Source organism: Saccoglossus kowalevskii, chromosome 2 (assembly GCF_978046115.1).
Source record: "Saccoglossus kowalevskii chromosome 2, keSacKowa6.1, whole genome shotgun sequence".
In the NCBI taxonomy this organism is placed as follows: domain Eukaryota; kingdom Metazoa; phylum Hemichordata; class Enteropneusta; family Harrimaniidae; genus Saccoglossus; species Saccoglossus kowalevskii.
Window position 1 is genome coordinate 17,114,757 of NC_140642.1, and position 11,541 is coordinate 17,126,297.

At 34.9% G+C, this 11,541-nt stretch overlaps 1 protein-coding gene across 1 annotated transcript in view; it reads right to left on the reverse strand.

Annotated features, from left to right (window-relative positions):
• LOC102806148 (ATP-binding cassette sub-family C member 9-like) overlaps positions 1–10,808 on the reverse strand; it is a 30,936-nt gene extending 20,128 nt beyond the window's left edge. Inside the window, exons 1-3 of the mRNA XM_085492329.1 lie at positions 10,542–10,808; positions 1,236–1,799; positions 647–883 (exon numbers count right to left, since the gene is read on the reverse strand). Of these exons, the coding sequence (XP_085348455.1) occupies positions 647–883; positions 1,236–1,778 (780 nt within the window). The 5' untranslated portion in view covers positions 1,779–1,799; positions 10,542–10,808. The remainder of the gene's footprint in view (positions 1–646; positions 884–1,235; positions 1,800–10,541) is intronic.
• Positions 10,809–11,541: the final 733 nt, after the last annotated feature.

Sequence of the window (11,541 nt, forward strand, 5' to 3'; positions counted from 1 at the left end):
CGCCCCTCGTATATGTTTATTTGTATGTTGTATTTACATTTGTGATCAAATTAGGCAGGGAATTAGTGTCATTAGCTTGTAAACACTGTGCAAGTGATTAACAGCACTAAGTGGCTAGCCAGACCTCCAATAAACAATTAACTGGGGGATAAATCGGGCCTTTAATTATCGTCAAACAGGGGAGCATCAAAAATAGTTCGTTCAATATGGTCGTATTCTTTGAACTCACGTCGCATTTGTAGATTCTATTGTCCAGTTTTTTTTCAAATGCTTCTCATCTAACGTATCAAATACACTACACTACAATCGTGAGTTGATTGACAATAATTAACAAGAACAAATATTCCAAAATCAGCGTGAAAAGTAAATATATAATTCGCCATATTCATAAAAATGTTGAGAAGGAAACAAATGACTGGGTACTTGTGTCTCATCCTTGATTGGAAAATATACATAAATTCAGTATAGAGTAAATTTCAAAATTTATATGTTCCTTTCTATTTAGTGTCTTTAAATTGTCACTGCATTTGAAACACACTATATCAGCTACTCAATAAAAAATATATTGTGCAATACATGCTATTATTAAAGCACAGAATTGTATAATGAAATACTCATGTAAGTTTGTGTCCAATAGTATGTTTACCTTTTCAAGCCTATATGCCTTCTTAAACATGCGTAGTATATGTTTGCCTTCATACGTCTCGGGTAAACAACCTAAATTTTGTAGTTCAAGTGTTTGTCTGCGTGCCAATGATACAAGCCAACTAAGCCACCATATAGTTAAACTTGAAATGCTGTTTGTGTATGATTGTATAAAATATAAGTTTCTTTTCTGAAAATCACGTGGTATTGTTCTGCTATGCGATGGTTTACTGAATATCTGTAATGCAATTAGACATTATGGTTTTGTGATTATATGAGTATTACATTCGTTCCACCAATCAATATCCAGAAATGTGAATAAATCTACGTGATGTAATAAATTGATGTCGAGTGACTGCAATTTCTGAATCCAGACCAAGACGAAAAATTAACTAACGTTTACGATTTCTTTGTACGACACAAACCAATTCATAATAATTTGTTTAATATTCGTGTTTACGTCATGACGTGTTTCTATTACATATTCTACTCTTATTATTATGACTAAAAACATCTTTATTCAGTTCAGTTTTTCGAATGTTGGAAAATACAAAACAAAAAGAAATTGTTGCGTAATAGTGGTCCCTCACCTTCTTACGGACTATATTGATTTCAGCTGCTGCACAGCAAGTATATAATATAATAACGATAATACCAATATCGAAACGTATAATTGTGCTACTGAATCCTAGAGAATCTGTCACTCTAAATATTGCTAATACTTCTCCAATAATACCCATGATCCAGTAAAGTAACAACAACCAGACAAGATGAGGTCGATCCCAGTACTCCATATGATGGTAATACACCAAACTAATTATTACACTGGTCAGTGACAGCATTTGTGGAATATACAAGTATGGATTGGTAACTTCATTTCTTGAAATATCAGTAAGAATTCCTTCTGCTGCACTAAACACAAATATTATTAAAAGCAAATACGATATCGTCCATTTGAATGTATGCCCGGGATAATGTAGTAACATCTTGTAGTTATGGTAACGTAGGTTGGTACAATACGCCATGCCAATTAGAAGACAGTCGGCCACTATCATGAAGGAGGTACTGATTATTATTTGGATCTGTTGAACATCACCTATTTCGTCACAACATGGTCTGTCAGTGTAATTCATAATTGTTGTGAATAATTCCTCCTGAAAAAATATAAATTGATATTTACTCGACCATTATATTGTGTGGTACAAAACATATGGTAATCATAATAGAAAAAAGGAGATATACACAGATAAGCTAAACACCAAATTCAATAATTGGGTCATTACGTGTGATATTAAAGTTTATTGCAAGTTCTGAGATTTTTGACAAAAATAATTGCATAATTTCTACGTGAGGGCTTTCTTCATTTGGTGCATAGTTCCTTTCACCCATTGCGATACTAAGTATTATATATCTGCCACTATCCCTTTTAACTGAAGAGTTAATAATGTAATTACAGTTTCGCAGTATAGTCATAACATCTCTACTGTTTGATTTGCCTCGAGAGAAGACAAATTAAACCCGCATCTGGCTTGTCCAATATGTTCTGTGATACTATGTGTTTCCTGAATAAAAACTATATTTGCATTTTTGTTTTTCACCAAACGTATAATTTTTTCCTCTGTTCTTGAAATCCCTGAGACCCCTGGTATTTTTTTTCAATTTTATTGTAGTTATAACTCTAGCATAGCGTTGCTTTGTTAATATGCCACTTTAACGTAAATATCAGTGCCATGTTGTGCCTTCTTCGAAGTTCGCAGAATTCCTAATTTTTCGGGAGGTGTAATATTTTGGCTATAATGGTTTTTGTTGCTGGCGGTTTTGCCCAAATTTCGAGTTTTAGTACTTTCGTTGATGAGACCGGGTGATGAGTAGATTCAACCTATAACTGAATAAATTTAGTGAAAATTTGGTCTCTGATGGGATGTACAAAATCATTATTTGGCCTATAATGGGGTATGGTTTTTTGAGGTGAAAATGGTCTATGATGGGGTCTGGGGTTTTACTTACTGGCTGCACACCTCTGCCAAACTGAAAGGCCAGTGACCTCCCCGGGAGCTAACCTGGACGATAGTCACTCATACTGCCATTACTCCCTGACCTGAGTTACAGAAATAGTTACCATTGAATTGTTGGTCCAAAATGTACTTTTTTTATCGATCCAACAACCGATCCAATGATATTTGTGTTGACAGTACTTGTACTCCCATTCACGCCTCCCTTCACCCACTTCGATGTTTTATATTCCTGCCTCGAAAATCATGTTCAACTGCAACGGCAATGTATTGAAAAACCTTCGATTTCCGAAAGATTTCTTTAAATTTAACAAAATGATTCTTGGTTCCTGTTTTTTCACGTGACACCTTATCATGTACACTTTGATATATGATCACACATACAAGGGGCATTATCTAGCATTGTGTGTAATTATAGTAAATTCATAATCATATCAAATAATCTAAGTAATATTAAAGAGATTCTAGTATGGCAAGCCAAGTGTTGCAATATTTTTAAAAATAAATTTGTTTTTTAAAATCCATATTTTATACCATAAAACGCCATTTATGTTTCTTATTTCATTTCATAAAACGCGATTTACATTTGTATAACCCATATTTCAATACATAAAACGCAATTTATGTTTGTAAATTCTATTTTACATTTCATAAAATATTATTTCGTTTTCTAAAATTCGTATTTGATTTCACCAAACGTATTTCTGTTCGAAGAATTCATATTTAATTATTCAGACGCCATTTTGTTTTGTACAATTTATATTTCATTCGGTACACGCATTTATATGTTGTGTCATTCAGTTTACTTCTGATGCACCGAGTTGTGCTTGGGATAAATATATGTTTCATTTCTGAACCATAAATATTTCATTCGTGAAATATATTTTACATGCATTATTCTGTTGTTTTTTTTCGTTTGACAATTTTCTATTTTCGTTCATAAACCGTAACAAACGTAGGGGGCCTACAATATAGTGTATGCATTGGCGGTGGCGACGCTGTTCCGCAACATTTGTTGGTCAAATAAATAAATTATAAATTCTGGTGTAGAAGCCGAGAACTTCGAAGTTTGGCAAGATTTTTGTCCAATATAGATCAGTTATGTGTGACCATAACTTTAGTAATCAAGATGAAACTTTCATACAAGTTGTATGTAGTCGCTTGCAGCGTAAATTTCACAATGAAAGAAATTCTTATGTCCTCTCATGCCATTACGTATAATAACAATAAATGTGGTAAAACGTTGCTTTCGTATAACACTACTGTTTGCTTGATCTGATTGGGAGACATTTCTGTATGGCTTCACTTATGTCGGAAACATTACTTGTAACACTAATTTCAAATACTGAAGATCGTTTATTTTACAGAAGAGTGCCCAGGGCCGAAACGTCCGCCCTGGTCAAAACGTCCGGCATTCTATGTTGAATATGTCCCGGACCGTTTACCGTGTCTGATATATATGATATATACGAAACGCGACCAAGAAAATGTCAAAGAGCCACAGAACCAAAACAATCTGTCGCCGTCCACACCAGCGGTATGATTTTACACATAGAAATTGAGAATCGCAATTGCATAGAAATGAACACTAAATACAGCTATCCCAGGCAGAATTAGAGTCATCAATCTTCATAAGTGATGTAATAGGTATTTCCATCTATTTGCTTAGTGGTCTGAGAGTGAATATCAAGTTCGAGTGTGTCTTTACATACGTCAACGTGAACATTGCTGATACAATCAAAGACGTGCTGAATAGTCCAGTTTGGGCTGTTGCGATTGTCAAATTTTGGAGAGTAGAGGATTATTTATACAGGAGATGTTCCAGTAGGAAACCATTAAAATTGTTCGTTTGGCATATCAAAATCCTTTATTGGAACAGATCATGTTCTAGATTCACTAAAATAACAACGTTGCTATGTTTCCAGGCATACAATCAACTCAAAACAAAAGAAGTCGTCCAATCGTCTTTGAAAATCGAGTCTTATCGCTCTTTTCGGGCCAAAAAACGATTTTCGCCCAATATTTCCAGCGGTTAGATAGACTACATGTATTTTTATTTAGAGTCGCCCGGGAAACCAAAATTTGGGATGTTAATCACCCCGGCGACAAACAATCACTGATAATAACAAGGGGGTGAGAGACTACTAGTATTTACCTCGGCGATAGCTACAGTGATTGTGACCCATCGATATTGGCAAGATTCCGGGAAATGCAGTAACCAGTGAGGCCCAAAACTACACAAACTTTTATGAATTATAATGATGGACATGAATTCAGTTTATTACAGACACCGGCGGAACAAACATTCGTGGTGTATTTCACTCTGGTGCGTGAATAAATAGTTACGAGTAAGTCCCGTCTTTGCTAGTTTTCGGGCCCACATAAAACTCATGCTCGTGAAATCTGTAGTATTTTTTTACCTACAATGTATTTTTTTTAAACATCCGAAAAATGGGCAGAAAATGGGAAACTTTCTTAGAGGAGATAAATAAATGTTTTGTAAATGCAAAGTTATAACGAAAATAAATGCAGTTTGTAAATTGGACAGTGACACCTGTTTTTTGTATTATTTGATTTACAGATTCCCAGGAACAAATATTAGTGCTGCAATTCACTCTTGTGTGTGAATATAGGTGACAAAGATCATAGGTGAAAAAAATTGAGAGAATCCGTTCTGCACGTGAATTTCACGACGAAGTTTTCAATGTTCTGGTTATCCCTGTGCGACTGCAGTCTTTGAAACAAAGTTGAGGGAATCTAAAAACGCAATTTATGGCAATTTATGGTAATATACAATGTAGATTATTTATTAGAGGTACCAGGAACCAAAATTAATAATCAACAAGAGGCGAGAGACTATTGATTGCGACGATAGCTACAGTGATTGCGACTTTTACTTTTAGTAAGCAAGGATGAAAATCGTGTTTATGAGGTATACAATACAATACAATACAATACAATACAATTTTATTTCACCAGATAAATTACATTAAGAAGTACAAAACGAAGATAGAGATATACATAACTATCTGGCGAGGACAAGAGAGGTAGTTCTAGTAGAACTAATCTAGTCTCTAGCCCTTGCATATTCACTGATAGCAGAAACAAAAACTGATAAGGACAGTGAATTCATAAAACATATTAATATATTGTTTAAGAGTACATAATACATAAGGAGAAAAATTATATGAAATATGGTGGTAATAGTGAAATAACAATACTGTAAATTGAATGATAGAGAAATAACAATAAAATTGATGTTCAATTATTTAAAAGAAATTGTTTTAGGGTAAGCTTGAAGCGATTTCTTGATGTTAATGTTTTAATGGAAATTGGAAGATCATTCCAGTGTTTTACTAATGAATATGTTAAACTGTTTTTAGTTGAGCTTAGTTTTACTTTTAAAATTTCAAGTTTGTCAGAAATAACTGAACGTGTCAAATAAGAGTGAGAGATTGAAGAGGCATAATGACCCAGAGAACGAGCATAACGATCGCCCTTCAGGTCATAAATAAACATGCACGTTTGGAACTTGCATAATTTATGCACATCAAGAATGCCCAATCGTTTAAAGAGTTGTGAGCTACTTGCACGGGGATTTGAAAAAGTGGCTAAGCGAATAATTTTTTTCTGTAATGAAGACCTTGTAGGTACTTTAGCGCAAATACATTTATTTGAAGTGACTAGCATGGCGAACGAATTTCCCTAATCAGGTTTAAATGTTCTACAGAGTTGACTATGGTATCATGGACGTACGTCCATGGTGGTATCGGGAAAATTCAAAACGGCGCCGAAGGTCAAAAAACATTGTTCTGTTATTGTTGATATCCGGTATGTTACTGACAGTTTTTTTTTTTCGAGTCTTGGTGTAAAATAGGGGAGTATACCATTGTTGACTTTTGAAAGGAATGGAAATCAGTAGATTTGAGGGTGCCACAATAAGCGAGGGAGCAAATCGTTTTAATGCTACGAAAAAGTGAAGACCTTGAACGACATTTTTGTTTGATGACTGTGCAAGTTACAGAGCACATGACTAAGCGGCCGTTCCTCTGTAAATAATTAAGCCAAGGTATTTTCCGTGTAAAAATCGCGAAACTATCCGGTTTTACGCAATCTGGGAAGTTCAAATTACTAAAGGAAGTACAGGACGACGAAGCTGAAATATACAAGAACCAACACATACCAAAAATAATATCTCAAAAGTTAATATTCGTGGTGTATTTTAAGTCTAACCCGACCGGAAGTTGGAATTTGTTAGTACATTGTACTCTGAATATTTTAGTATAAGATAGTAACTATTATAGCAACCATTTTAATGTAATGTATCACGTTACAGTAACTTCAGTGATGATGTCCTTGATGGTATTATTCGTCAGATATGCAGTGATCATCCACATTCTGGGGCAGTCATGATGATGGATCATTTGCGGGCGAGTAATATAATAAGGTAATAATTTAAATGCCTTGAAAGAACCAATGAAATTTTTTAAATATTTTTTTTCTCAGGTGCTCTCTGTTTGAGGGCGTAATCACCTGGGTCAAAGATGAGACCAACATGTGGTCTTTTGTTTACTACTTAGCGGCTGTGTACCTGTGGGTATATTCTGTGTGTATTTGGATGTTCTAATCTTGGTGTTTTTCCAGTGATTTCTCTAGGTGCAATCTAAATACAGTAGGTGTGTCTTGTTTACCTGAGATTTGGAAGAGTTTGAGCTGGCCAACATGTTTTTTTCATATGGTTGATTACTGGCATGTTGATTTCCCATTTTTGAGCCATGTTTTCAACTTACTTCGTCATTTTCATATAACAATCTCGTCATATGTTAACATTGTCGTCTATGGAAATTCAATTAGTGATATGAGCCCTATAGTGCAACGCTACAGAGTCCACTACACAGAATCTATCCTGCTAACTCAGCATTGCGTTGGGGCCTTATGGCCCACCCCCGGGATGGCCCAACGACTATTTTATTCTGTTCCGGGACCTAATGGTCGGTTTCCTATCAGAACCGAAGTCCACTTGCATCAGGAAATTGAGACCTCAAGGTTAATTATATAAGTCTCCCTCTGTGAAGTGGAAGGCAAATTACCCCCAATTTCATCATCCATACGCACTCTAACGTAAGACGGACACGACGCCATTTCTGAAATGGCGCTAAAAATGACGTGTTGCTAGTGTTCATGCCAGACAGCGCCACTACAGACGCAGTACAATTGTAGGCCCCCTAAGTTTGTTACGGTTTATGAACCAAAATAGAATATTGTCACACACAAAAAATACATGTAAAATACATTTCACGAATGAAATATTTATGGTTCAGAAATGAAACATATATTTATCCCAAGTACAATTCGGTGCACATCAAAAGTAAAATGAATGACACAAAATAACAAGCTTTTTTTAGGGCCAGATCTAGGATTCTGGAATAGGGGCCGATAAGTTGGCGCGAAGCCCTGTTGGTTGTTAAAAATAGGGGGCGCGGCCTCTAAATCCGCCCATGTTTTTTGAACATAGAAATGCGGGTACCGAATGAAATATAAATTGTACAAAACAAAATGGCGTCTGAATATTTAATAGGAATTCTTCGAACAGAAATACGTTTTATGAAATCAAATACGAATTTTAGAAAACGAAATAATACTTTATGAAATGTAAAATAGAATTTACAAACATAAATTGCGTTTTATGGATTGAAATATGGGTTTTACAAATGTAAATCGCGTTTTATGATATGAAATACAAAATTTACAAACATAAATCGCGTTTTATGGTATAAAATATGGATTTTAAAAAACAAATTTATTTTTAATAAAATTGCAACACTTGGCATTCTAGGTTTAATATAATTAAATCATACTACGTGAATTTCCTGAGAGACGCACGAAGTTAAGAAGTCAATACTGAAACGTAAAAGCAAAAGGACTCCCACTAAACAAATACACGTTAGTCTGTTTGTCATGTGGAACCAGCATAACTGATACACATTTATAAATATAAATATCCTTCATCCGTATACATGTAAATCATGAATAAATCCAACACTAGAATCCTACTTTAATCAGGTGTTTTGCATGTAGAATGCCATGGATACGTGACCACACAGTGTTTTACTCATTAGTTTTAATAGTAAAATAGCCTTTGCTTTTCTAGTTTTTGGACTGTTGAATTATGGCATGTTTAATCGTAATATTAGACATGCATCTAAGTATGATCCATGTTTACAATGTGGTGATATAAAGCAGCGATATACACGATATTAGAAGTCACAAAATCATGCATGTTATTCGTAATTTTAAAATATGACTTGATGAAATAAAACCCACTTTCTAACCTAGTAAACTTGTGTATATTTGTGTACAGTGATTATAGTTCTGTCTCATGAATTTTAGCGAGGATATATAAGCGGATGCCAAATTCCTTGCGGGATAGCGACGTATACAACGCGTGTAAAATACATTGTTTATTTTCGCGTCCACCAACTCAGTTCTGTTCACAATATAATTATTTCACTCAATGGGATTTGATGTATATTGAAATCTGAAAACCTAAAAAGAAATGTTAACTCTTTCTTTACGGTATTAATAAAGCATTATTCTATTCTATTCTATTGTTTTTCCGATGGCGACAACAGCCAACTGAACAAAGCCCACTTTTCTCATACTTTGTGAGTTCTCGCAAGGAAGACTCGTAAAACCGGAAATGCCTTATTAAAACATGCCGTAACAGGTTCGTGTATCAGCCTAGCTAGTAGGTGGGTTAATGAGTAAACTAACAGTCAACTTTGGCATTTTAAGATTTCGATGTAAAAACACAATTGCAGCCTAATTGCTTACGCATTTATACGTAATTTTGTATTCAACCAACCAAACCGTTAAACGCACTCAGCCTGTTCCCCACTTTCAAATCAATATATAAAACTTGCAAAATTCACATCTATTATTTGTCGAGTTATTTACTCAAAGGGTGTTTATCTGCCCGGGTAGTGATGTCAAAGAGCTCACTCACTGTTGTTTGACGCACATATAACTGGCTGTGTTTTTTCAACCCTGAGGCGATTTACTAATAAATCCATGTGTGGAGACTAATTATACTATTTATAGAACAATGCGAATAAATTGCGAACGTTTTGGAACGAAATTCTCACAACGAAAATGTTCTCATTCTGTTAAGAATTTTACTTGATTTTGTTTGAAAATTAAATGCCATAATATCATTAAAAAATAGAAGACACATATACAAAATTACATGTCCCCAAAAGAATCTTTTCCAAAATTGTTGTTTCCATAGCAATCTGGTCCAGAACTGAAATTTTGTGAATTGGTCCGTGTTCTAAAGCAACCTCTCTTGTTTCTATAACTTGTTTGATAATGGGGGAGAAAAGGACAAAACAAACATTAATCAATAATATATATAACATAATAAAATATTGTTATAAAAAATCATTTCAGATATGATTGTTTCCATAGCAACTGCCGTACCTACGACTCTATTAAAATACAATGTGTCCGTTCGTGTTTCAAAGGTAAACCCTCCTGAAAATATCGTGAGAACCTAGTTATAAATGGCTAACTTTCTCAAAATTGAAATTGTTGTTTGCATGAAAACCGTACTCTTGTCTCAAAATGTGACGAGTAGTCAGTTTATCAAGAACATCTACTGAACATTTCATGAGAATTACGTTTAGACTTATTGCCTGCCAGACATACGCACAAACAAACAAACGTACGCCGACAAAAACAAAAACATAATGTTATTAACTGTAATTGTGTGCTGCTATGTACAAATATTTTTTTTTTGCAAATTGTACAGCTAGGCAATATGTAATCATTAATCGCAGTCCCTCTGTACATTAATATAACACAATGAAAAATGTAATGTGTTACCTGTTTACTCTGTAAATAATACGTAACTTTAGAATTCGGACTCCAACCAGCTGACTCGTCACCAGAAATGAATTGCTTATTTTACTTTACACAGCTCAGATCAGTAACTATACACACAAACAAGAGATTGGCGCAGACGTCGACTACAGTATCTGCATTTAATGAACGATTGACAGTTGTTGTTGAATAATCAGTCAAATAAGAATACTAAGCTCCGCCCAGTCCATGAGAAAAAAATGTCGGCAAAAAAAAAAGTACGCACACGTGGGAATTGAGCCCCAAGCCACTGTAACAACGCACGCCAAAATGCAATGATTCATGGTTAGACGTATGTTTGTTAACAACGACATGCTACAGCCCATCCTCCTTTCCAAGGCTCCTGGCGATTAGAACACCGTAGGAATATAAATCTGAGTGAGAGATTGGCTGAGGCGTCTGTCGCTTGCGCAGGTGACGACCCCCCCCCCCCCCGCGTATTAAACAAATATGATGGCAGGTGACACAAATTCAACAAATTAAATTCGGTACCCATAAAACCAAAATAATAAAAATGTGATTTTGCATGAATTTTGTGTTTCAACTTTATAATTATGCGATATAATTTTTACTTTTGAAATGACTCAAATGTCACATATTAAAGGGCGGTGGTCGTCGCGCCGCGCAAGTGTGACATTTGTGTTGATAAACATTGATTGTCTCATAGTCCAATGAAATCACGAGTACGAGTTTTGCCCTGGGCGCCACATGCATTAATTACCGCCGGTGGCTCCTTCGATACCTTGCAATCACCAACAAAAAAATACCTAATTAAAGCTCTCAGTTTGTAGTAGTCGGTATGCACAGCAGCCAAAATAGCAATCTTTGTTTATACATGGAAAGTAGTATCTCTAGTATGCGCAGCGCGACGACTACAGCCTTCTAAGTTTATGTAGAACATTATTTATCTGATGTTATTTTATTTATTTATTTATTTATTTATTTATTTATTTATTTATTTATT